The sequence below is a fragment of the Sitodiplosis mosellana genome, unplaced genomic scaffold (assembly GCF_009176505.1).
Source record: "Sitodiplosis mosellana isolate CC-2019 unplaced genomic scaffold, AAFC_SMos_1.0 Smas_scaffold_6150, whole genome shotgun sequence".
NCBI classification, from domain to species: domain Eukaryota; kingdom Metazoa; phylum Arthropoda; class Insecta; order Diptera; family Cecidomyiidae; genus Sitodiplosis; species Sitodiplosis mosellana.
The window spans coordinates 639,175-662,334 of record NW_022601391.1 but is presented as its reverse complement, the minus strand read 5'-3'; the positions used below and the strand labels follow the sequence as shown (position 1 = coordinate 662,334).

At 35.2% G+C, this 23,160-nt stretch overlaps 2 protein-coding genes across 3 annotated transcripts in view; one reads left to right on the top strand and one right to left on the bottom strand.

The window, feature by feature from the left end:
- The window catches only part of LOC129573963 (uncharacterized), a 42,063-nt gene extending 31,244 nt beyond the window's left edge, over positions 1 to 10,819 (top strand). For both annotated transcript variants that reach the window (XM_055455186.1, XM_055455187.1), the window contains exons 2-3: positions 5,191 to 5,332; positions 10,005 to 10,819. In XM_055455186.1, coding sequence (XP_055311161.1) covers positions 5,191 to 5,332; positions 10,005 to 10,595 — 733 coding nt within the window. In that variant the 3' untranslated portion in view covers positions 10,596 to 10,819. The remainder of the gene's footprint in view (positions 1 to 5,190; positions 5,333 to 10,004) is intronic.
- Positions 1,203 to 2,079, bottom strand: LOC129573964 (uncharacterized). Its single transcript, XM_055455188.1, has 2 exons — positions 1,576 to 2,079; positions 1,203 to 1,503 (listed from the first exon to the last, which is right to left on the bottom strand). Exons 1-2 carry the CDS (start codon positions 2,060 to 2,062, stop codon positions 1,337 to 1,339), a joined length of 654 nt encoding a protein of 217 aa, XP_055311163.1. The 5' UTR covers positions 2,063 to 2,079; the 3' UTR covers positions 1,203 to 1,336.
- Positions 10,820 to 23,160: the final 12,341 nt, after the last annotated feature.

Genomic DNA, 23,160 nt, shown 5'->3' with positions numbered 1-23,160 from the left:
TAAGTGAACATGTTTTAATTAAACGTAATTATTTTATTACTGAAGCGCGATTCATGTCGACGACAATGTACACGATGTTGTTTGTTTTTTCCTTCGTCTGAGTGTCTTTGGAAATACACTTTTGGTTTTAATGGCCGCCTTATTTTTTTTATTATCTTGGATAATCGCCGGTTTTGTTCAAGTAATTTTCCTTGTTTTGTTACATAAATGCACGTGATCTTGAAATAATTTATTGTATTCATCATTGCTCTGGCCGCTGATATCGCAGTTGTCCCCTATCAGAACGTAAGCCATTTAAAATTGCCAGCTTCCAGAGAGAGATTGATTGATGACAATCATCGATGCGATTAATTTCCTCATAATGCGGAAAATCGAAGCGTTTACTGTGTGTGTACCTGATCACATGCATTGCAATTTATCTCCTTGTTTTTTTTTTTTTGTTTGCATGCAGTATATAGAAGTCATTCAGATAACAATCGGTCATCTTTCACGCAACATCTATACTAAACTCATCAACATTATTTATTAATTGGCATTGTTCTCAATCATGTCTCATTTATATTGAACTCACGCGGGTGAAGCAATCTTTCAAAACCCGGCAATAAGTACAAACACACACACACACACGACAATTATTTGATTTGAAATGCAAAATTGTTGAAATATTTAGAAGATTCTTGTGATTACGTGTCATTACGATGACACACAAAAACACAATATATCAAATGATTGCATCAGATATTAATTAAACATTTCAAGCTGGTTGCAAATAGAGTCGAAATGGTGACTCTTACAAACAATCGCACACGATACACGGAATATTCGTCAAGAATTTTGTTTTTTTTCCTATAATTTTCGTTCAGACATATTAAGTAATTATGTACACAATGTAGTAAACCTTCTAAGTTTTGCGATGCGGAAACAGTTGGCACTGAGAACACAATTGCATAATCAATATATACGTATGTATAGCATATTTGCTTGACCGGAATGCATCTATCTACCCAAGGAACAATTGTTAACGCAAATACATCCATTGCCAAGCGTATGTAAACGGTTGAATTTGGGCCCACATTTGGGTGTAGTTTCAGTCATTTTTAACGTCACAATGGAAGTAGAAAAAGAACAGTAAAAACAAATCAATTAGAATGATGTAAAAACGATTATGAATCAATATTCAATATGCTAATGAATAGTGATACTCACCTACGAGGTATTTTATATGATCCGACTAAGCCCCGTACTTCGGACAAGGCCACAATACTCAAAGCCCAGCAAAGTAACAAAACGTTACAATTATTATTGTTTGAAAACTTAATCCTACATCAACTAAAAACTATTCTTCATCGGACACGTCGTCGAGAACGTAAACGTAATCATCGTCGCTGTCGCTATCGTTGTCATCTTGGTCGCCTTCGGCATTGTTCTGCGCGGCTGCAGCTGCTGCATGATGTTGTCTCGACAGTTGCGGATGCACATCCAAGCCCTTTATCATACAAAGACCTGAAACAACCGAAATCACAAACAACAATTGTTAGCCAGAATATTTCACTTTTTTCAATGTATGATACATACCTTTGTACAATATGCACTTGGTAGCGACTTCATCCCGATGCCAAACAGTGTTCTGTTGATGTGGATGACGTGAATCGTTCCATGTGTTATCAGTGTTTAGCTGCCAGTTTTTGAACCATACATTGAGTTTCGGCACTAAACCATGTGAATACACTGGATGTACATTCAATCGTTCATATTCCGCAACAACATGTCGTCGCTCTCGTTGATACGACCGGTTGCTTTTCTTGCTGATGATCACACTGCTCAGGTGTTTGTCAGTCGTGATATTTGCTGCATGTGGAATGCATTGACGGCAGACTTTGTAGCGGTCGTTTCTTGTACGTCGATCAAATGGCCGAAAGCACTTTGCACACGTCTGCGATGTTTTGAATTCGTCAACCATCACCACCACACAATTGTGCAGTTTCTTGAAGCTGTTCAGTAGTTTCCGTACACCAGGGCACCGCAACCGTTTCTTAATACCAATTGTTGAATTTGGAGCCATTTGAGCTGCACCAAGGAAAATGAGCGATGGTAATTTTCTGGTCAAAAAAGCAGCGGTGGTATCACTTGCACGGGTCTCCTCGATATGTTTATCGAGATTGAGGCGAATGTATTTGCGTGCTGTGTAAACCTCCATTCCAGGCTGCAACATTTTCACACGATGTTCGATGTAACTCATCTAATTTGAGGCTCCCTTGGGCGATGGATAGAATGGATATTGATTTCGGTCATGTTGCTCCAATTCGGTGAACAATCGTAGCCATTTTTCCGATTTGCGCTTTCGTTTGCCATATTTCGCTCGAAAATGGTATTTCGGACCGTCGATCGTGATGTTTTCCTGTGTGAAATAAATAAGAACAAAGAATCATGATTATATGCATATAAAAGAAATGACTGACAAAACAAACAAACAAATCAAAAAAGAAAAATAAGAAAAAAGAACAAAGAATCATGATTATATGCATATAAATGAAATGACTGACAAAACAAACAAACAAATCATTGTTACTCACTTCCACACCGGATGCGATATGTTTTCGCACCGTGGCATTCCAGGTTCGCACACCAGGATCCATGCCAAGCACGAAGCGGAAAACACCATTTTCGTACATTTCGTTGATTTGCTCGTGCGAATATTCGTGTGAGGGGCATTCTGGCTTCAGGAAACACAACGAAACAGCCACACTATCCGTCACGATTGTGTAGTCAAATGTCTTGCGATTGCCGACTTTCTGAATCTTGTCCATGTTGAATATTGTGTCCCAGGACACAAATGGATTGCTGTCGTAGACCTTTTTCGAAATGTTAACCGGCTGGCCAAACAATCCTTTTGCCAACTTGATGGCACCCAATTTGCGCGCCATTTGATAGAACAGGTGAATATCGATCCGGATGTGCTTCATCTTGAAGTCATGAATCGGAATTACACGAAAGTTTTTTATTTTCGGTGGGCGTGCAATGGATGGCATGGCGTTGTGTAATCGATCCCGATAATATCGGCGCCAGAGATCATTCAAGAGCTCGTATCTTTCATGGTGGTTGAACACTAGCCGTTGAATGGTGATGAATATCGGTATTGTCTGGAACCAACTACCACGGACGAGATCACATAACTTCGTACCGACTGGTATTCCGATCATACGCGCTTGCTCGAGCAGCCGCACCACATTCGCACTTGGTACTATATTGTTGAACATAACTGATTTGGTGGCATTTTTCACATCGATGTCGCTGATGTTATGGCCAAGCAAATTGAGCTCATACCGTTGCAGCACGAAAAACGTTTTGATACGGGTGTAGCACCACGTTTTGATGTTGTTCTTGACATTGGTGGTGTATTGATCAATGAGCTGATTGAATGCGTTTCCCATGCCTTCACGTTGTGGCCATCGGAAGTTTGGCACTGCTGCTTCGATTATTTGGCGGAAGGCCAACGGCAATTTGTGTCGGTTCTCGTTCAAAATGTTATTGAAGCAATCCTTGATCAATTCGTATCCATTGCCTCTGAAGAAGTCATGGTTATCTTCATCGAATGCTCGGTTGTTCTCGAAGAGAAACAACAATGACGCCAAAACGGTGATGACGGTGGCTGTGTGGCACCAATTGGTGACTTGTGCCACAAAATTCGCGCGATATTGATCCCGGAGAACCGAATTCAGCGATAGTTTGACCGATCTCGGTCGCCCGTTCTGGGCCCGCTTTCTCTTCATGCTCACCAAATTTGATCTAATGAAAATGAAAATGAAAATGGTGAACAAATTGATTAGAATTATTGCACTTTCGATCAAACACTGACTAAATTAACAATTTGTTTTGGAGAAACAATCAATGAACCATCAATACAACAATCAACTTGCCTCAACGAATTCTGACACCAAACTGACCATGCAATGCTGAATTTTGAATATTGTACTCTTGTCGTTTTGCAAATGTCCTGTTAGTCAGAAATCACAACCGAATCAAATGCAACACTAATACAACAGCACAATCCAGAAAAATGTGTTGATGAACACTCAAAATCTCGTCTGAATTCGACTCAATGTAAACATCGGTATGAAATTCAGAACACAAAAACTGCATTGTTCCTCACGCAGCAACAGTAAGAGCTGTCAATTCGATTCTAATGGATTCGCCACAGTCACACTTCGATTTGTTATGAAAATATTCTTGCCTCAACGAATTCCGACACCAAACTGCCAATGCTATGCTGAATTTCGAATATTGTGCTCTTGTCGTTGTGCAAATGTCCTGTTAGTCAGAAATCACAACCGAATCAAATGCAAAACTAATACAACAGCACAATCCAGAAAAATGTGTTGATGAACACTCAAAATCTCGTTTGAATTCGACTCAAAATAGATATTTCGCATCGTTATGAAATTCAGAACACAAAAACTGCACTGTTCTTCATGCAGCAACAGTAAGAGCTGTCAATTCGATTCTAACGGATTCGATCGCCACAGTCACACTTCGATTTGTTATGAAAATATTCTTGCTCCAGCACACACACACAAGAATGAAACGAACGAAGCGAAGAAGCAAAGAGAGAGAGAATACACGAGAGCAACAGTACACATAGCTATGTTAGTTGAATGTTCTTTCTGTATGCGGTTCATTCTCACATTCTTTCTTTCGTGTTTGTATATCTGCTGTACGGTCTGTGTAGAATGGAGCGAGCATAATGTGAACCGTCCGTTATTTGTTACATTTTGAATAATATGCATTGCGTTAAAATATTTCATTGGAAGGTGTCATTTTATTGGGAACCATGCACATAATCCACGTTAAATATAACACTTAAATTACCACGAAAATGGGCCAAAACGTTACATTACGCGATGGTGAAATCTACTGAAAATGGTTACATTTTTGTTCCTTGGGTATACTACGGTTTTGCTGAAGAAAAAAAAATGCATATAAAGAGATTGAAAAGAAGAGGAGGGAAAAGAATGAAACATTCTACAGGAATTGACACAATAATTAAATCAAAGCAACTCAAGCTAGGCTATTGAAAATAAATTTGCTCTTGAATTGTGACTTTGTCTATTAAAAATGCATGACACATTCAATCCACACCCCCAAAATCATTTAATTGTTATTTATTGTCAATTTCATTTTGATTCTTTGCAGAAACTCATTACGGCGCATCGCAACAAATGATGACACAGAATTTTCCCGCGAGAGTATCGTAAATTTAATGGAGAAATTCGTCAAAACTGTAAATGTTATGGATGAAACGATACTGGTGCCATGTCGATTGATGGATAGAACGGTTCGTATTTTTTTTGTTGTTGTTGTTGTTGTTGTTGTTGTTGTTGTTATTGCTTCTTCTTCTTCTTCTTTTTTTTGAATAAAATATTTTTTTGATTTGAATTTTTTGTTGGATTTGTGATAAAATGGCATCAAATCGTTTTGAAATATCGAAACAATGCTGATCAGATGCGGAAGAATTAGTAAAACACTTGTGAAGATATGCAAACTCGTTTTCCACGAGCCGTAGACGAATTTCACAACTTGAGAAAAAAAAAAGAAGAAGTCATCGTTGTGTGCGAGAGTGTGTCTTTGTTTTTTTTTTCAAACAAAAATTCTCATGGTGATTTTTATGGCTCGTACCTGCAGTTGCATTACCAATCATAATGAAAAGCTAGACTATAATGTTTATCCACGCGACAGCAATAGAAGAAACATCATATGAGGGATTAATAAATTTCAGGGCTAACCAAATATGATATCATAACTTGAGCTTATGCTGTTAAATACAAACCAGCGCACACTTTGTGCGCAAAGCAGGAGAAAAAGAGATTTGTACCGAAAAAAATGTGTTTTTTTCTTAGTGTCCAATGCGTGGTCTACGAGACCAAACAGCGCCCGAATTCAAGTATTTACATCGGGGCGATACCATGTGAACAATATAACATTGTATATGATGTTTGCTTTAAATCCGTGTCCTTAGCATCGTTCATTCACCAGCTGAGATCAATTCAATCGCGCGACCACTTGCCCAGAAACACTCTGCGAATTTCACATACATATATGGTAAATATATGTGTGTGTTTGTGTGTATTGAACAAGCAGCGGCCATTGATCACATTGTGATCACAAGCACAAGTGATTTGGCTTTCATTGAACATCGCTTGCGGCACGCCAAAAGTGAATGTATATGCCGAGCGCTTGCTCGGCTCAAAGAAGAAGAAGAAAAAAATATCACTCTGATACTCAGAATTTATTCTGATGAGATGGAAATGGAAAGTTGATTTTTGTTTCTGACTTTGTGCTGGTTTATTCAAATGGACTTTGTTCCGGTAGTTTTGGCAAATCGCAAAATTTTCTTGTTGTGCCCAAAAATTGACTAATATGACATTGAAACCTAACGAGTTTTTTTCTTTTTCATCTCTTTGCATTTGCTGCTTATTGCCCGTGATATCATTTCGTGGCGGCTTAAATAATTTGATACAAAACCATTTACGATTGAGAGTCAAATTCCTCGGCCGTTTACTACTATATTTTGATTTTAAACGGCGATTAGTAGGCTTATCAAATAAATAAAATAAAATGCTCGGTAATTATGGCTGAAAAAGGAAAAGATTCTCTAATATTTATGAAGATATTGTAGAGATGATATAATTTATGTATGATACTGGCACACGCAAAATTATCAACGCAAACTGTATGATGATAACGTGCTACAAATTACTTTTTTGTTTTGCTTGATAGACCAGTTATAAATTAATCAGATTATGCTGCTGCTTTAAACTCAAAACATGTGTTAGGCACACGATGTCTTGTCTCACCAAATGTCTGCACACAGTTTCCGTTCGCTCACATTTTGCAATCAAATGAACTATGGAAATTCAAGACCGTTCGTAATTGTTCTTCTCTGCTGGCCGTTTTGTAAACCGTATGGCAATTCATCAGGTTTAAACATGAAATATTGCTGATTTTGTTTGGTTTTATAATCCGTCTTTGCATCGTGAGAACTCGGAAACTTTCCGTGAAACACGAAATTAAAAAAACGGAACGAGAGAGACAAGTTTTTTTTTTCTCGACATAATTCAATATCTCACAATGTCTGATGAACCTCTTCTTAAGAACCGCACAGAAAAAAAAATTTCGATAAAATATTCTGCATTCATTATCTTTTCGGTGTTTATGTCAATGATCGATGCAAGGAAAGGCAAATGTGAAAAATTCGAGTCGGCATGTTTGAATAAATTATGTTTTGTTAAAAACGTGATTTGAAAATCAACCGCCATGTTTCGATGTGACCAGTGTGTTTTTGTCGTGATCGTGTTGAATTTTAACATGTTTCTTTTTTCTTCTCCTCTCAATACAAAGTGATTCTTATCAAATGCAATAAATCAAAGTAGGCTTCTTTAGAATCACTCAATTGATTGACATTTTGCCCATTGACAAAAGAATAAAAACCCGTCTTCGTCCATTCCAAATGTAGGCGATTAGTCAATTCGGAATAAGAAAAAAATATGCAAATGATATGGAACTGATCTTTGATCGGCGATAATATGTCTGGAACATTATGGGATTTCGAATTCGATGATGATCACATAAAAAATGGTAATGGACCCCCCAAATAAATGAATTATTTGGACGACAGTATTTCAAAGCGACTAACTTTGAACAACAATTGCGGTCATTGGTTTCATTCGCTCGGCTGCAACCAGCCAAGAAAATGAAAAAAAAAATCATTACTGAATGAGTCGAGGAGAAGACGAGAAAAAAATCAAAATCAATTCATCTTTTTTTTTATACGAATTATCATTTGTTGCGCACGCGTTCAATGATCTAAACACATGAACAAAAGAACGAAACAAATTTATAGAGGCACGTTTAAATGGCAAGACCATAAGACTTTTGATCATAAAAACAAGCGTGATGGTAGAAAAAAAAATGTCTCGAGCACACGATTCAATTGGCTGAATATCAGATATTGGACTGTGTGTCAGCTGTGTGATGAGGTTGGGTTTTTTTTTCATCGCAAATGCGCGGTGGCCTTGACGGTATACCGCTTTGCTAATCAATTTCCAACTTTTTCTTTTTTTAGCACTACATGAAATTTAGAGCTACTAATCTGCTTATTTTTATTTTCTTAATACTTTTTGAGTGATGAAACAAATTATGGTGAATTTGAGCTTTATGCTCATATTTTTTATTCAATTTAAAACAGGTGCACTAACGACAAATAAGTGCATAATATCTCAAAGCGCCAATCAAATTTTTATTATCAAATATTGTTTAAAAATTACATTAAATTTTCGTATAATATTTTCTGTGTCTTGGACAGAATTGAAGTGATTTTAGATTCGAAGCTCATATTATTTATTTAATTTAAACCAAAGGCAGTACATTTCAAAAAATAAATAAAACCAAGATCTTGTAATTCATTTTGCAAATAAATATATTACTTCAAAGTTCAAAGTTACTTTGATGAAATACATTTCATGTAGTGCGTCAAAAATAGTTTGTTGTGAAACAACAAAATAGATTAACTAACTAAAAACTCAAGAACGCAGAGCGGAGCGAAGCGAAGCTCTGCGGTCTTGTTTTCCCCTACTTCTCATTTGAAGCGATTGGGGGAAAAAAGAGACCGAATGCGTTTCGCGTACAGGTGTAGTGTACTGTAGTAAATTGATGCTGAAGTCGTTCCGTCTCAAATATATTCATTCGTGTGTTTGTGTGAGTATGTGCGCTCACCTCAAATATCACAATGTTGCGCTACTGATTGAAATATTTCACGTCGAATATATATATATATATTGTGCAATAAGTTTGCTTTTGGCATGGTGGCAATGTTTTGAAAATGAAACTACTCAAGTTGTTTGTATGCAGATTATCAATGGCACGTTGCCATTATTATAATAATGGTCAACGATGACACGCGTGCAACGCATAATTTGCATATATCTTTCTTTTTCAAAACGAAAATCATTCTATCGATCTTTTATTTTATGGTTTTTTTATGTTCATGGAAAAAAACCGACGGTTCGGTTTTTGTCCCGAAATCGCTCGCTATAACTTGACCGCGCCAATTCAACTCAATTTCTTCAGATTCATTTCAATTCTGTCGAAATTGCGGAAACCCACCATCTGTCTGTGTGATCAAAGCATCTGATAGATATCATGTTGAAACTTGATCATATATTTATCATCATATTCAGAAAATAAATTTGAATAGAAATATGCCATTTGTCATTCTGAATTTCCACTTTTGGTTATTTCACAATTGAATCATTCGACAAGAATTTGTTTGGTTTTTTTTTTTCTGTCTTGGTTCGTTTGTTGGTGATAACATAATGGTCAATATATTTCATTTTAAAACTAGGAAACGATTTTAATTGGATTCGTTATTTCAGGCGTTGTTCTTAACGATCACCACCGAGTTTTGTGGGGAATTTTTTTCCTGCTCAAAGGCGACGACGAAATCAGACGTTTTCTGAAATTTCTTAAGGCGCAAAAATATTATCATAAATTTCGAATATAAAAAGAAGTGTTCACTCAAGAAATATTCATCATCATGACTGTGCGGAAACGTTGATGATATTTCAGAAAAAAGAAGAAGAGAAGAACAGCATGCGTAGCTTGGGCTCGATCAGAATGACAGATTTGGTTGTCGTAACATTGCAATTTTCAATCTTGTTTAATCAAACTCAATCAAGAGGAAAGCGGTCATTGTGCACGCTTTGTGTGGCAATCAATGAAATGTTTTTTTCCAATAGAATCCAATTACTTTCGTTCAGTTTGCATAATTTGCACTGGGCTGGGTGCGATGTAGGTGTGGCTTCTGCAACAACTGGTCGTTTCATTGAACTTTTTTTTTCGTTGATCGAATTACTCCAATGAAATTGGATTTCTTTTAGTTAATTCTCTGTTCTTCATGTCATGTAAAGTGTTGAGTCTAATGTAAATTTTTCTGGTTTTTTCTTTCACAGGTTGGTGATTCCACTGATACAATTGTACCAGAAGCGACAGGTCAATCGCCATTAAAGCACCATCATCACCATGGACATCATTCCTCAAATGGTAAAAAGAAGCGTATCCCAGTTCATGAAATTCTTAGTTCGGCTGAGCTATTTAGCTTATATAATATGTTAAACGGTGTCAAAGTGGATTTGCTATGGGGTCGCAACAGTGAAGAGCAACCAGAAGAAATACAAAATGAATTAGATGACGAAAATAAAACAAGTGCTAGCTCAACCATTGTGCCATCCGCCAATTCAAGCTGTGACACCAATGCCAATAATAGCAGTACAAAAGATGTTAAGGGTCATGCACGACGTCCAAGCACAGCATCGGTTGCCTCATCCAATTCAGCCACCACACTGAGCGATTCGGACAGCGAAATCTCGACCGAAAATGATTCGGGTATCGAATCGGAGTGCAAACACGAAACAGACAAATCACGTGATTTAGCTAAACAATACCGTAAACATTTATTAGGCTTATACCGTTGTCTGGAACAAATGACCGACGCAGCCAACTATCTAACTGCACGGTATCAAAGTGATATCGGACCAGTTTAACATATATACAACAATAAACAAACACCATATATAGCTAAACAACAATAAAATAACTATCTCTGTGTAGCACACACCAACGAAATTCTTAAACGAATGAGAGAAACCAATATGTAAACAGCAAATAATTTCATTTAAAATCGCGGTGTTCAAGATATTCACAGTAAACTAGTAAAAAAAGGGAAAAATTTAAAATAGCCAACAGCTCAAAAAAAAAAACAAACAAACCAATCATTCATTGTATATAAACCATATTGAATATTTAAAAAGGGAAATTTATTTTTTTGAAAAGAATGCATGTCATCTTTTAGACGAACAATAATTCGAATTGTTTTTGTTTTTCACACAAAATTGTTTCTTTCCTATTTGCGCAAATGAAAATGCAAGTGGAGCAAACAAAAATGGAAATCCGTTGTTGTTTTATAACTCAAGAATCTCCACCCATCGAAACATACTATATCATTAATTTAGTGTAACATGTTTTAATTCGATTGGCATCCTATCTATCGGACCTTCATTCCATTTGCCAAGCAAAATGGATATGCTATCATTCAGTGAAATGCAACCGATATGAATCATTTAAGCATTTCAACAAAGAAAAAAACAAAAAGAAGCGCAGCCGATGTAAGTCCAAAGGTGACAAAACATTTTTTTCCCGAGTTCTATTTACCGTTCAGAATAATTCAATTGGTGGATTGCTTTTGTGATTTTCAATCTTTGTGTTTGCACATGTACAGCAGAAAAAAAAACACAAACATTTATTGTTGCTTAAGGAGAAAAAAAAAACAAGATTGGGGAGATTCACAAATCAGAGCGTTTATATCAGTCAAGTCATATATTCTTAAATTTAGTTTAATTTATTGAAAACAAAAAAAAAATAACAAGATGAAAAAAATCAAGAAGTAATCTTTTATAAGAGAAGAAAATTGAAAACCAAACGAAAAAAAGTGAAAAAAAACGCAGAAAAAAATCTAAAAAAATTATCATCTATCTTGGTATATCCAAAAGAAAGCAATTTATTTACTTTTGAAATGATCATTTTTTTTCATAACGATATTAATTTATTGATTAGTTCTTTCTCTGTTTGATGGGCATTTAAAATTGGCTTGGTCATACTCATTCGGCTGATTTGGATTGCGAACACACACATACATACATACATACATAGACTACTTACGCATGCACATTGCGAATTGCAAATCGGTTCATTCGGAATACATATCTCTCAAGTCGATTCTTTAAATTAAACCAAGTGCGGTGTGCATTCAATCAGCTTTGTATTGTACACACATCAAAATGCTCGTAGAACGACCAATCTTTGAAATCAAATTTTTTTTACCGATCGTGATGAGAAAAAAGACATTTTCACCATTTCATTTCTATTTCTTTGCTTATGCAATTATTTAAGAAATAAAAAAAACACACATATTATGGCTTTTATTTTCAAAAATTCTCATTCAAATGGATTTGGATCAAAGCAACAACTCAATGATAGCTCATTGTTTTTAGATCATTTTTGCCTTGCACCATTTCCAATGTCAATATCCACCTATGTTATGTCACTACACCATATTTTTTTTCTTCTTCGAATTTTGTATAATTCTTCGAAACAACACTAAAAAAAACTTCAGGTGAAGTGAAATGTGAAAAAAGTGAATCTTCAATTTAAACAAGAGAAAAAAATGTTGCATAAGACATAAGTTTATATGAATAGAATTTAAATAATAAAGAAAGGAGAAAAAGAAAACTAAAATGGAAGAACTTTTTTTATAAATCATTTTGTAAGAAAAACAATTCATAGGATATTAGATAAAAGTTCTGGTTGGTGAGGACAAAATGAAAAAAAAAACAAGTGAAACAAAATCAAAAATCAAGAAAAAAAAATGGAAAAATGATCAAAAATGGTCTAGTTCTAGAACAAACAAAACACAAATTATATATAAACATATGCAACGGAAACGAATGGAAATAAATAAATATCGAAATAAAAGAAAAATATGTGAAACATTGACGGTGTGTCGCATGATAAAATACATAGACACACACACATACACACAAAAAAAGCCACAAAATTTGTTTTAATTTCTGTTCAGAATTTCTGCGAATCTCTGCGCACGAATACGTGACGCGGCCACATGGTCGCGATGAGACAGCGCTTTCCAAAGAGACCAAAATGCAATTTATATGTATATGTTTGATCGTTGAAGCGTGTTACTTTCGCTTAGAATGCCTTTAATTTTGAAGAAGCCCATTTAGCTTATCGAGTACATTATGTTAAGAAAACCACTTGTTTTCCGACACTCTGGTCAGTTTTTTTTTTAGAATAGGTTCTAGATAACGTATCATAATCTTCTTTTTTTCCTGTCATTTATAATATTTTAACAAAATACCAAAAAAAACGCGATTTTTACAAACAGAAAAAAAAAACAAATTGTGAAAACACACGTGGAAATGAAGAATATGATGAGAAAAAAGGAAAAATAAACACAAATAAGTAAGAAAAATCATTTGATTGGAAGGGGAAACGATCCGATTGCGAAGGAAAGTTCACATAATATCAATAAATTATTAGCTAGGTAATAAATTGATACACTTGGAAACCTTCAAACGCGACTTTTGTTGTGCTAAGACAAGAAATGGTGGGCGAAATACAGTGCATATTGTGAAACCTTTTAGGCGGGACCTAAGAATAAAAAATATGAAGAGAAAATTACAATGAAAAGAACAACAAAAAATTGTGAAAAGTTAGGTTAAACATGCGAAATGTTCAAAATGAATAAAATTAGACAACAAATGCAACAGCAATATCAAGATTTTTTTAACTTAGGCTTTTTTTCTCTCTGTTTCTTGTTTCCTTTCGCCTCGACCGAAGGAATTGATTTCAATTTATATTTGATACAATTTTTATTGATTGTAAAGCGGATATTTTTTTGATACGATTTAAAAGAAGATACAAATATGAATAATGACTTCATGGTTCAGTTTCAAGTTTCAAAATTCCGCATCTCGAATCAGTCATCATTTATTTGCATTCTGAACATTCCTCTGATCATTAAATTGAAGCAAAGAAAAAGTGCATCAGTTGACCGATGCAACACGTGCAAGTGTGAGTACTATTTGGAAGTCAAACAAAAACACAAAATACAGAAACTGAATCGAAAAACGGTCATCCAAAACCAAATTTTCTAAAGAGATTTTGTTTTAGATGTAATTTTAATGAAGAAAAGAATGACAGATACAAGAAATAAAACACATCCACATACGAACAAGGGAAATGTATGTGGACAAATAAGCAGCAAACAAACACAATAATAATTAAGTCGATATTGATGTATAGAAAATGGTCGAGCATTTTAGGCATTAATATGGCATTGCAATAACAGAACATAATACCAACTGTAAGAATTTGTAAACCACCAACAATAATAATAGAAAAAAAGATAAAAAAAAAACCTACTGATGTTAAACTATGTTAGATAAATGCAAATAAAATTACAACAGAAAATAATATGAAAAAAAACACATGTATTTTTACTCTTTACCCGCTCTTAGGATCTCATAGTACCAATGTTATGATGTAATTTGTACGCGTGGCGTTCTCAAGGCGATTCATGGTGATTGCCAAATGTTGAGACATCAAGCAGTATGTGAGTGTTTTGCGCGCATGAGCTCTTTTGAAATTGAGTCGTCTGAGTGGAACTGATGCTCTTTATGCTGTGACGATAGCATACCATATATCGACTTGGATTACACAAAGAACCGATTCGCATTATCACACGTGGCAAACGAAAGGAGATCGCGTTATTATAGTGTGTACAAATTACGCATTCGCAACGATGACGATATACTCGGTATATATTATATTTATATATACTCGGTCCAGACTCATAAATTGAGATTGCTTGTGCCGTCAGATATTGGTCATTTTAGTTCGAAACTAGATAAATTCCTTATAACAGGGCGTCGGCTTAAACGATAAGCTTTATATATAGCATTGCGTCAAAAATGTCAAGCTCTCTGTTATCAATGGAATTCATCTCAAAATGGACATAAATGGACATTGGCAAAGAACAAGATTCAGCTGTGGATTTTTTTTTCTGTCATACGCTGTGCAAAACCCAAAAATACCTTGGCTCATCATATGTTCGATCATGTTTAGAATATAAGATCAAGGCCAATAGGATAACTTTTATTCGAAACCGAAATGAACAAAAAAATCGAATTGAAAATAGAATAAAGTGGACCAAACGAGTCTACTGGAACTTTGCACATCGCCAGAATGGACCGAAGAAAAAAACATTCTACGCATTGCTAATGAGAAACATTTGAAGACAGCTACCAATTAATCAATTCACTCACGAGAGAGATTATAATTCCCATCTTTGTTGCTATCATTTTTAAGTTCCAATTGAATTGAAAGCACCAACATAAAAATCCAAGTTTATTGACCTAACCAAGATAAGATTTACTATAGGTTCCTCCTATCGTGAACTCACTTCTCCATTCAAATTAAATTGAATGTCATAAGAAACATTTTCGAATGCAATCGACAGAAATAATTTTAAGACAGATTTTTTCTCTCATCTAACGAGAATATATCTGCAAACGTTGTATTATTGCAATTGAAAATTGTTGTAGCATGGCATAAATTGATTCTGAATGAAGCACACTTTTCAAATCACATTGGCATTCCATTCACCAATTAAAAAGATAAACGATTGGATTCTATTTTTTTTTCGTTCTGTGACATGCGCTACGATATATTTGATTACATTTTTTTTTGTTTTATTTATGATAATGGCTAGCTTTTGACATTTCCGGTCAATTCCATTACAGAACAAAGGGTTTTCAATAGCTGGCAAAATAATCAATATTTACACCACGACATACTTGATTTTCGAACAGAGCGCAAAAAATAAACGTTTGATTTTGCTGATATTTACAACGGAGTTGAGCGAAAAAAAGGCCGTAAAAAATAGGAGAATTAATTAAAGTCATAGACGGAATCATTTAAATTATTTGCCGTTACGGCTATGCCCTGCTCGAAATGCCATCCATTCTATATGAATGTTTTTCGCGCCGTTTTTTTTTCTTCTTTGTCTTTTGTTCAGTTTCGATTCTGTGTCGCCGTGTGTTGTTTTTAGTTCTTATTTTCGATAATATTCAAGGAACTGTTGAACTTCAAATTAACATTTTAATTTTGATTGAATGTTAAATTGGAATTGAAATCAATAAATACAAATAACATTTAAAAAAAAGAATGCGAAGCCTGTTCATGAAGTGCCCTCATTTGATCGATCGATCGATGTGCGTATTAACCTTAAGGATAATTTGTTTTAGTTACATGCAATACATTTGGCCCAGTTTTATCGCTTGTTTATCGATTGGCGGATTATTACAACGAAAAAAAGAGAAAATAATTAAACTCATTGACGCACTGTGTCACTATATCTGGGGTGAAGAATATGAGAAAAAAACCTGATTCGATGTTATGACGCACCACTGATCACTGATTGTTGTTTACAACAAACATAAATCAATGGCAATTTTGTGAAAAGACAGTAAAAGGCAAGCGCTCAAATTAAAATTGAATGGGACTCTATTCAATTAAACCGACACCAGTGGCAAATTAATATGGTTTGGCTTTACAACACGTTCTTACACCCTTTTCATGTATGCACATTTTCTGCTTGATTTCGTTACGAAAAAATTTATCAAGTACGAATGTTTAACCGCCGGAAAACGTTATTAGTTTGTTTGTTTTTCTGCCATTGCATTATTATGGGTAATTTTGTGTAGTGTGGCGTTTTTTTGTACGTAGGCACTTATACAAATCATCACTATAAATACGTTCCATGCAATTGCCAACCAGCTTATTGCAACGTCTGTGCATACGCATATGAACAAAATCGCAGGGAAAATGTGATTAACCTTAGAACACTATAAGCAAGTTTTTTTTGGCACCACGAAAGACGAAAAAAAAAAATAATAAAAAAAATTCGGCACCGAGCTTGTCGATAGCAACAGCAACAAAAACATGTTCCAAGCATTTACGCGGTTTTTGCGATTGCTCAATGAAGCTTAATCAGCTTTATTCAATTTTTTTCCCCATGTGTGCGTGTGTGTTCTTTTTTATTCGGTAAATTTTTGCTTCAAAAACTATTGCATATTTTGGTCAATAACATTTTATCGTATAATTCATTTCCGCTGTTTGTCGCAAAGCAAGATGCCTTAACCAAACACAAACAAAACCACATTTATAGTTTGCCAAGAAACCGAAAGTCTTCTTCATGTATCGACTGTCGAATCCGGTGTCGAAAAATTATGTAATTCAAAACATTTGGATTATTTTTGTTCGAGGGTAAGAACAAGCCAATTCAATGTTTTATTTTTAGCAAAGCAGCAAACAGTGCTATTTAGCATGCAGACCAATAAATTACCATTTATGTCGTTGACTAGCAGCATTTCCAGAACATAAGGCGATATACTAGCAGCGGCAAGTAGGCGATAGAATTAACTTTTATATCATAATTTACAGAGCGTGTTATGAGCTGATGGGTAGCACTAACTGACGCCAGCTGCTGACGAGTATGCGTTGCGTTGTTTTTACGCATTTGCAGTGCAAAATTCATATAACTTTATTGAAAGGGAAACGTTCAATTATCGATACACATCCTATTTTTGAATTGAACGTTTCCCTTTCACTAAAGCCATATGAATTTTTCACTGCAAATGCGTTAAAACTAGAGGTCTCATTTTGTATATTGCTATATCTGGAACTATTAGTAGGTGCTGTTTATAGTCAATAGCTGCTATTTCAAAATATCCACAGCTATTGACTATAAACAGCACCTACTAATGGTTCCAGCTATAGCATTATACAAAATGAGACCTCTGTGTCGGTATTCTGGAACACAATCCGCAAAAATCATACGGAATTATTTCGAACGTTCCAATTGAACATTGCATTTTTACAAGTGGAAGGGAAACGTTCAATTATCATCTCACATACATTTTTGAATTGAACGTTTCCATTCCACGTGTTAAAATCCAATTGAACGTTCGAAATAATTCCGCATGATTTTTGCGAATTGTGTTCCAGAATACCAGCACTGGTTAAAATAACGCAACGCATACTCGTCAGTTAGTGCTGCGGACATCAGCTCATAACACGCTCTGATAATTTGAATCAGTGTTGAATTGAACCAATAAGAGCCATCGAATCGATTATGTCCCTAAGATCACACAACTCATTTGACTATATGTGGAAATGGCAAAGGTTGATCGGATGTTATTTTTAGTTTTGAATCCTAAGATGAAGTGATTAAGAACACCACTGTGATCATCAAATGTCAAGCCAAACATTTGAAGTCAAATTGAATCATACGTTCCTCTTACGATTGTTTCGATTTTTCCAATAGGTTTTTGTCAAGTTTCGTTCGGTTTTTGTGTATAAAATGATTTGGAAACAAAAAGTGACTTGTGCTAGCAATAAATACTCTATAGCATGTGTGTGTGTGTGTGTGTGTGACCAATTTGAATTGTCATTTCGTGTTAATGAATTGCAATGCACGCGCATGAAATTTCATACAGTCTCGTGTATTGCTCGTGCTAAATTCAATTCACATGACATTTCAAGGCATTTTAACGTCGGAAAAAACATCAACCGTTAGTTGCCGAAAAAACGCACAAATACGTTCGAATAAAGCAAGCAAATCGGACAATTCAAAGAGATTTTTCACAGAATAAAAAGAATATTGTTTAATTTAGATTCTATGAATGTGACAAACCTACGTGAAACTATTTTTTTCGTGCGTAATCCTTAATAGGCGTTTAATTTTGAACAAAGCAACTGCAAATGACTCAATTCCTGTCATTATCGTGATGCATGTTTGCATATAAATTTATAAATTCGCCTGATCATTCTTTCATCAGAAAATCCATAAAACACAAAATTATTTGAGTCTCTCGGTCAAAATTCGGCCAAAAAATAAGCAACCATTGAATCATCATAATTCCAAAACGGCGCACGCCACAATTTGCGTATTATTTCAACTGCGTCATCCTTTAATTTTTCGTTTGGATCAACGAATTCTTTGCGAAAGAGAGGAAAAAAAACATTCACTCTCGTTGAATTTGCATGCAATACTTTCCGGTACATAAATTCCAGAATGTTCATTGATTTCATTGACGTCATCCCGCAAACTTCGATGATCTTCACCGTTTTGACCTCTATCATTAACTTTCAAAACACGCACAGTTGTGACAACGCTTTGAATTCCCATTTCGAAGAGGAAGACAAAGATTGAAAAACAATCACCTTTCTAGAAAGAAATAGCTCGAACGTAACATAAACCAAACGTAGCGAACAAAAGAAAAATTTCCATCTGCTCAATTCTCTCAATTCTCACAATTCAGTTTGTGACCGCAATAAAATGGAAACAAAAATAATTCTTCTGATCAATCAACTGGATCTAACTGTCGGAATGATCCAAAATACCAATTTACATATACGCGTTTGTTTTCGGCGCTTGTTTTTTGCATTGTCAATTGAGTTGTGAATTTTTTTTCTGTGTCCAGAGGTTGGATCACTATGCTTCACAGTTTTTTTCTTTCCACAAAACATAAACAACCCCAAATGCAAATTTTAGCATCACTCGCATTTTATGAACGATAGATTACTTATTTTGAATACGTATTCTTCTTAGGTCAGGTTAATTTTAACAAATTCAGAGCTAAAAATAGATATTCATAGTGTTAGCACTTTCATGATGTTGATACGCAAAAAAAGTGAGTGGGTCTTTCAACACAGAAAGAAGAAAAAAAACATAAACACAACATTTGGTACTGTTTAGTTCCTTTGGACCAGGTTATCTGTCGTTTGTCACTTGCGCGCGAAACAACATGAATATGCAAAATCAGCTGCTATCAACGGAATATACAGTGTAAATCAGTTAAGCCTCTCTTTCTTGCATTCGTCTGACTTACAACCGATTAGCCGCACTCAATGACGTCTAAAATCTGCTTTGAATGTGATTCTAGTATTGTTATTATTGAATCAGATATGGTATCAAATAAAATATGTAGATTAATAAACCCTCGTCGTCGCGAATCGTACGCTATAATAATTCGCTTCTCGAATAACAGTTTGAAAACCATACTTGAACTTATGTTTTGTATCTCGAACATTCTTTTGCGTAAATCCAGCATTCGGATACATTGAAAAACAACCGATTTTCGATCAATTCGGAACAAATGCTAATAGATGTTGTTGTCAATGTACAACGTGCAGGGAGTCAAGTATTTAATATGAGTTCTTCAACCCGAAATCACAACGCTGATTGTTATTCACCATTCCGAAGCCATTTGCAATTTACCCTCAAATGTTTTTTTTTATATTTCAAATTCACTGGCGGTAAACCATTACGGTCAATTACCTGAATACGTTTGCATGTTCTTTTTTTTTGAATGAAGATAACCAGGCAATGTGTCTTTTGATCAAATTTGAATAGTTTGTAATTCGAATTACACGAATTTCATTTGATATCTCTGCAGTATCGATGAATTGTTTGATCGATGAGCATTCAGAGTCGATATTATGATGTGGCAACGTTTGAAATAAAATGCCGTTCAAAATATCGTTCCACATGGAATGCCAAAAATAAATGACATAAAATAACGTCAATCATAGCCCAATATTAAATGTTGGATTAATCCCGAGTGCAAATCCCATTTTGCGTCGAATTTGTTGTGGTTTTCGGACAGTGACGTAGACATTAGGTTTCCGGTCAGGTTTTTTTTCTACTCTTCTTCGATTCGCCTGTGTGCGTGTGCGTGCGTATGCATGATCCATATGTTTTGTAGTGACTCGGACTAATCTCCACGAAATCCCGGGTACTGACGTAGTTGAATCTTAGTCATTCTTACGGTAACTCACGTTTGTTTACCTGTTCGGGATTGTTTATTTTTATACCAAATTAATTCGGTTTTTCCTCTTATCTGCATGCGCTTCTTTTTATCTTTTAAGTTCTGAATAATCGCACGGTACGACTTATGATGCGGCTACCTCGCAAATACACGTGAGTAGAAATAGTGAATTTGGTTGAAAGTCATCGCGGCAATTCAATCAATTGTGATTTAATGGGAATCACACTGATGGCGTGCGCGCGTTCACGCGTTCACGCGTTCACGCGTTCACGCTCGCGTAATGATGCAAGATATATTGCATGAAATTTTGTAGATGTGGCGCCATTTGAATGAATGTCAACCAGCTCAAAAGGACATATCCAAACATCCCACATACTTGGACAATCGAACATAAAAACAGGAAATAATCGTTTTGGGATTTTGTTTGGTTTCTTTCTTTCTCTCAATCTTTCTTAATTTCATGTATTGTCCACAGACAAGCGACAAGCCATACAAATTGTAATCAAGTGACAACAAAAAATGGCTTCACCTAAAATATTTGAACGGAACATATTGAGATGATTCTTCGTTCGGTTTTCCGAACTCGAAATATTCATGCGGCGAATGATGTGTCTTTTGTTTCGAATCATTGTGCCGATTAAATCGATTGACGTACGACACCAAATCGAAAACGTTCGTAATCATGTTAAGGAAAGTTTTTGTATCAATTTGCTGTGATATTCGTTTGTCACTTTTATTGCGTGCTTTTATAATTGGCGATTTCTTTTCGTCTCTTCTTCTAATTTATCGATTTGATGTGCACGTGAATAAGGATAGTGTTGTCGTCACAGCTTTGGAGTGAACATGAAATGCGATTTTTTTTCGGAAATCTAGTTAAACTCAAGGTTCTCTACCATTTACCAAATCGAAGCGTGGAACAGTTGATGATGATTGACAAAAGAATCGATCTTTTGTCATGTAATGTCCAAAGAAAGCAAATCTGTTCGTTTACGTGTGCACACCTAGGTGCAAACACTAGTAATTATTTACAAGAACTCCTGGACAGATAATTGCGAACATTTTAAATGGGGTCAATATTGAAGGTTTTAATTAATTAGAAAGCGATTTGTTCGACGCATGATGAAACATGCTCGGAATGTTATGAACATGCTATTTACTACCGAAAAGAGAAGAGAAAAAAAAACCAAATCGTTATCGATTGCATCATAATCGGTGGTTTCGATGCGCAAAAATGGCACACACACACATACACAGAGAATTCAAATTCCATTGGAGTATTGCACAATGATCGAAATGGTTTCTTAAATTTGCAACGAAATCTGCGTAAATGTTGACCGTCAAAGTGTCATATCAGTTTTCATGATATGAAACGGTGATTCAAAACGATCGAATAATCAATATCAATGCGATGAGACATATTCTGATTTGTAGAAAATTTGGAAAAATTCTCCATAAAAACACACCTGATACGACGGTGATTTCGGCCGCACGAATTATCGCTCTGAAAAATTCCCAATAGAATATTTTGCTGGAAGCAACACGTGCGACTTCATAACATGAATAAAAGCGGTTTTTCAGATTATGCTCTTGATTAGTTAGTTGAATTGGTTTCTTTGCGGTCAACCTGGCTAAAATTCCCATTTCAACTTTTTTTGTCGCCTTTATCTAGAATCTTTCTCTCTCTCTCTCTTTCTGCTCGTAAACAAGTCGTCACGAGATCAGTGATGATGGATGACACTACAATTTCATTGATGCCAACTCATTGTTTCAAGCAACAAAAAAAAGTGGATGTTTTTGTACAGTCTTTTCAGTTGGATTGTACGTCGCGTTTCCGTGAAATCTATTCAACTATTGCTGTAACCTGTAAGTGATAATTGAATAGAATATTTATCAATGCTATTGTGCTTAGAAGACACTTATCAAGTTGAACAATCACTTCTTAATGCATCATTCAACGGCGCAACGAAGTAACTCGTTTGAGTTCTTTTTCTATTTGCTGCCACTTCCACGGCGCCCTCTTTCGATCATAATCCAAAACTAAATTCAAGCTCAAGTCGATTGAACGGCAAAGCTTGATCAACCAAAATTGAAGTATTTTTTTTTCTTGGAATGCCTCAAAAGCTTATAAATGAAAAAGTTTTCGAATATTCTTTTTTATTCACGATTGACCATCGGGTTGGAAGCTTATGAGCGTTACACTGAATTTCTAGTACTCATTTCGTTGCAGGTGAAGATTGATCTCTTTTTCTTTGCACCGAACTCGACAAAAAAAGATAGGTTTTCGTTATTTTTTACCTACCAAGTAAAATTGAACAAAAAAATGTGTTATTTTATGTTCATTTTTTTGTTTTCGGAAAATTAAGCTATTAAAAGCGCAGCCCGTGCTTTGTTAGCGAGGATATAAATAAGAGTGAACCGGGCGAATGCATAATCAAGGTGATACATAATATATCCATATGTCGTATATCCAATTCAGACTAAATAGCATGCAATTTCGTTTATTTATTTGAAGAATGTTTTTTCTTGCTTTTTTAACATTACTCTTACATTTGTCCGTCCATACAAGCTTGTACTGTCCATACAAGCGTTTGAGGTTGAGCATCATCTGGAATTTTATGAATTTCACGCATTCATCATTTTT

Excerpts from the sequence above, each read along its gene's own strand:
- LOC129573964 (XM_055455188.1), bottom strand. The coding sequence starts at position 2,062 with ATGGCTCCAAATTCAACAATTGGTATTAAGAAACGGTTGCGGTGCCCT. Across the intron at positions 1,504-1,575 it reads CAAGTGCATATTGTACAAAG|GTCTTTGTATGATAAAGGGC; the intron begins GTATGTATCATA and ends CGGTTGTTTCAG.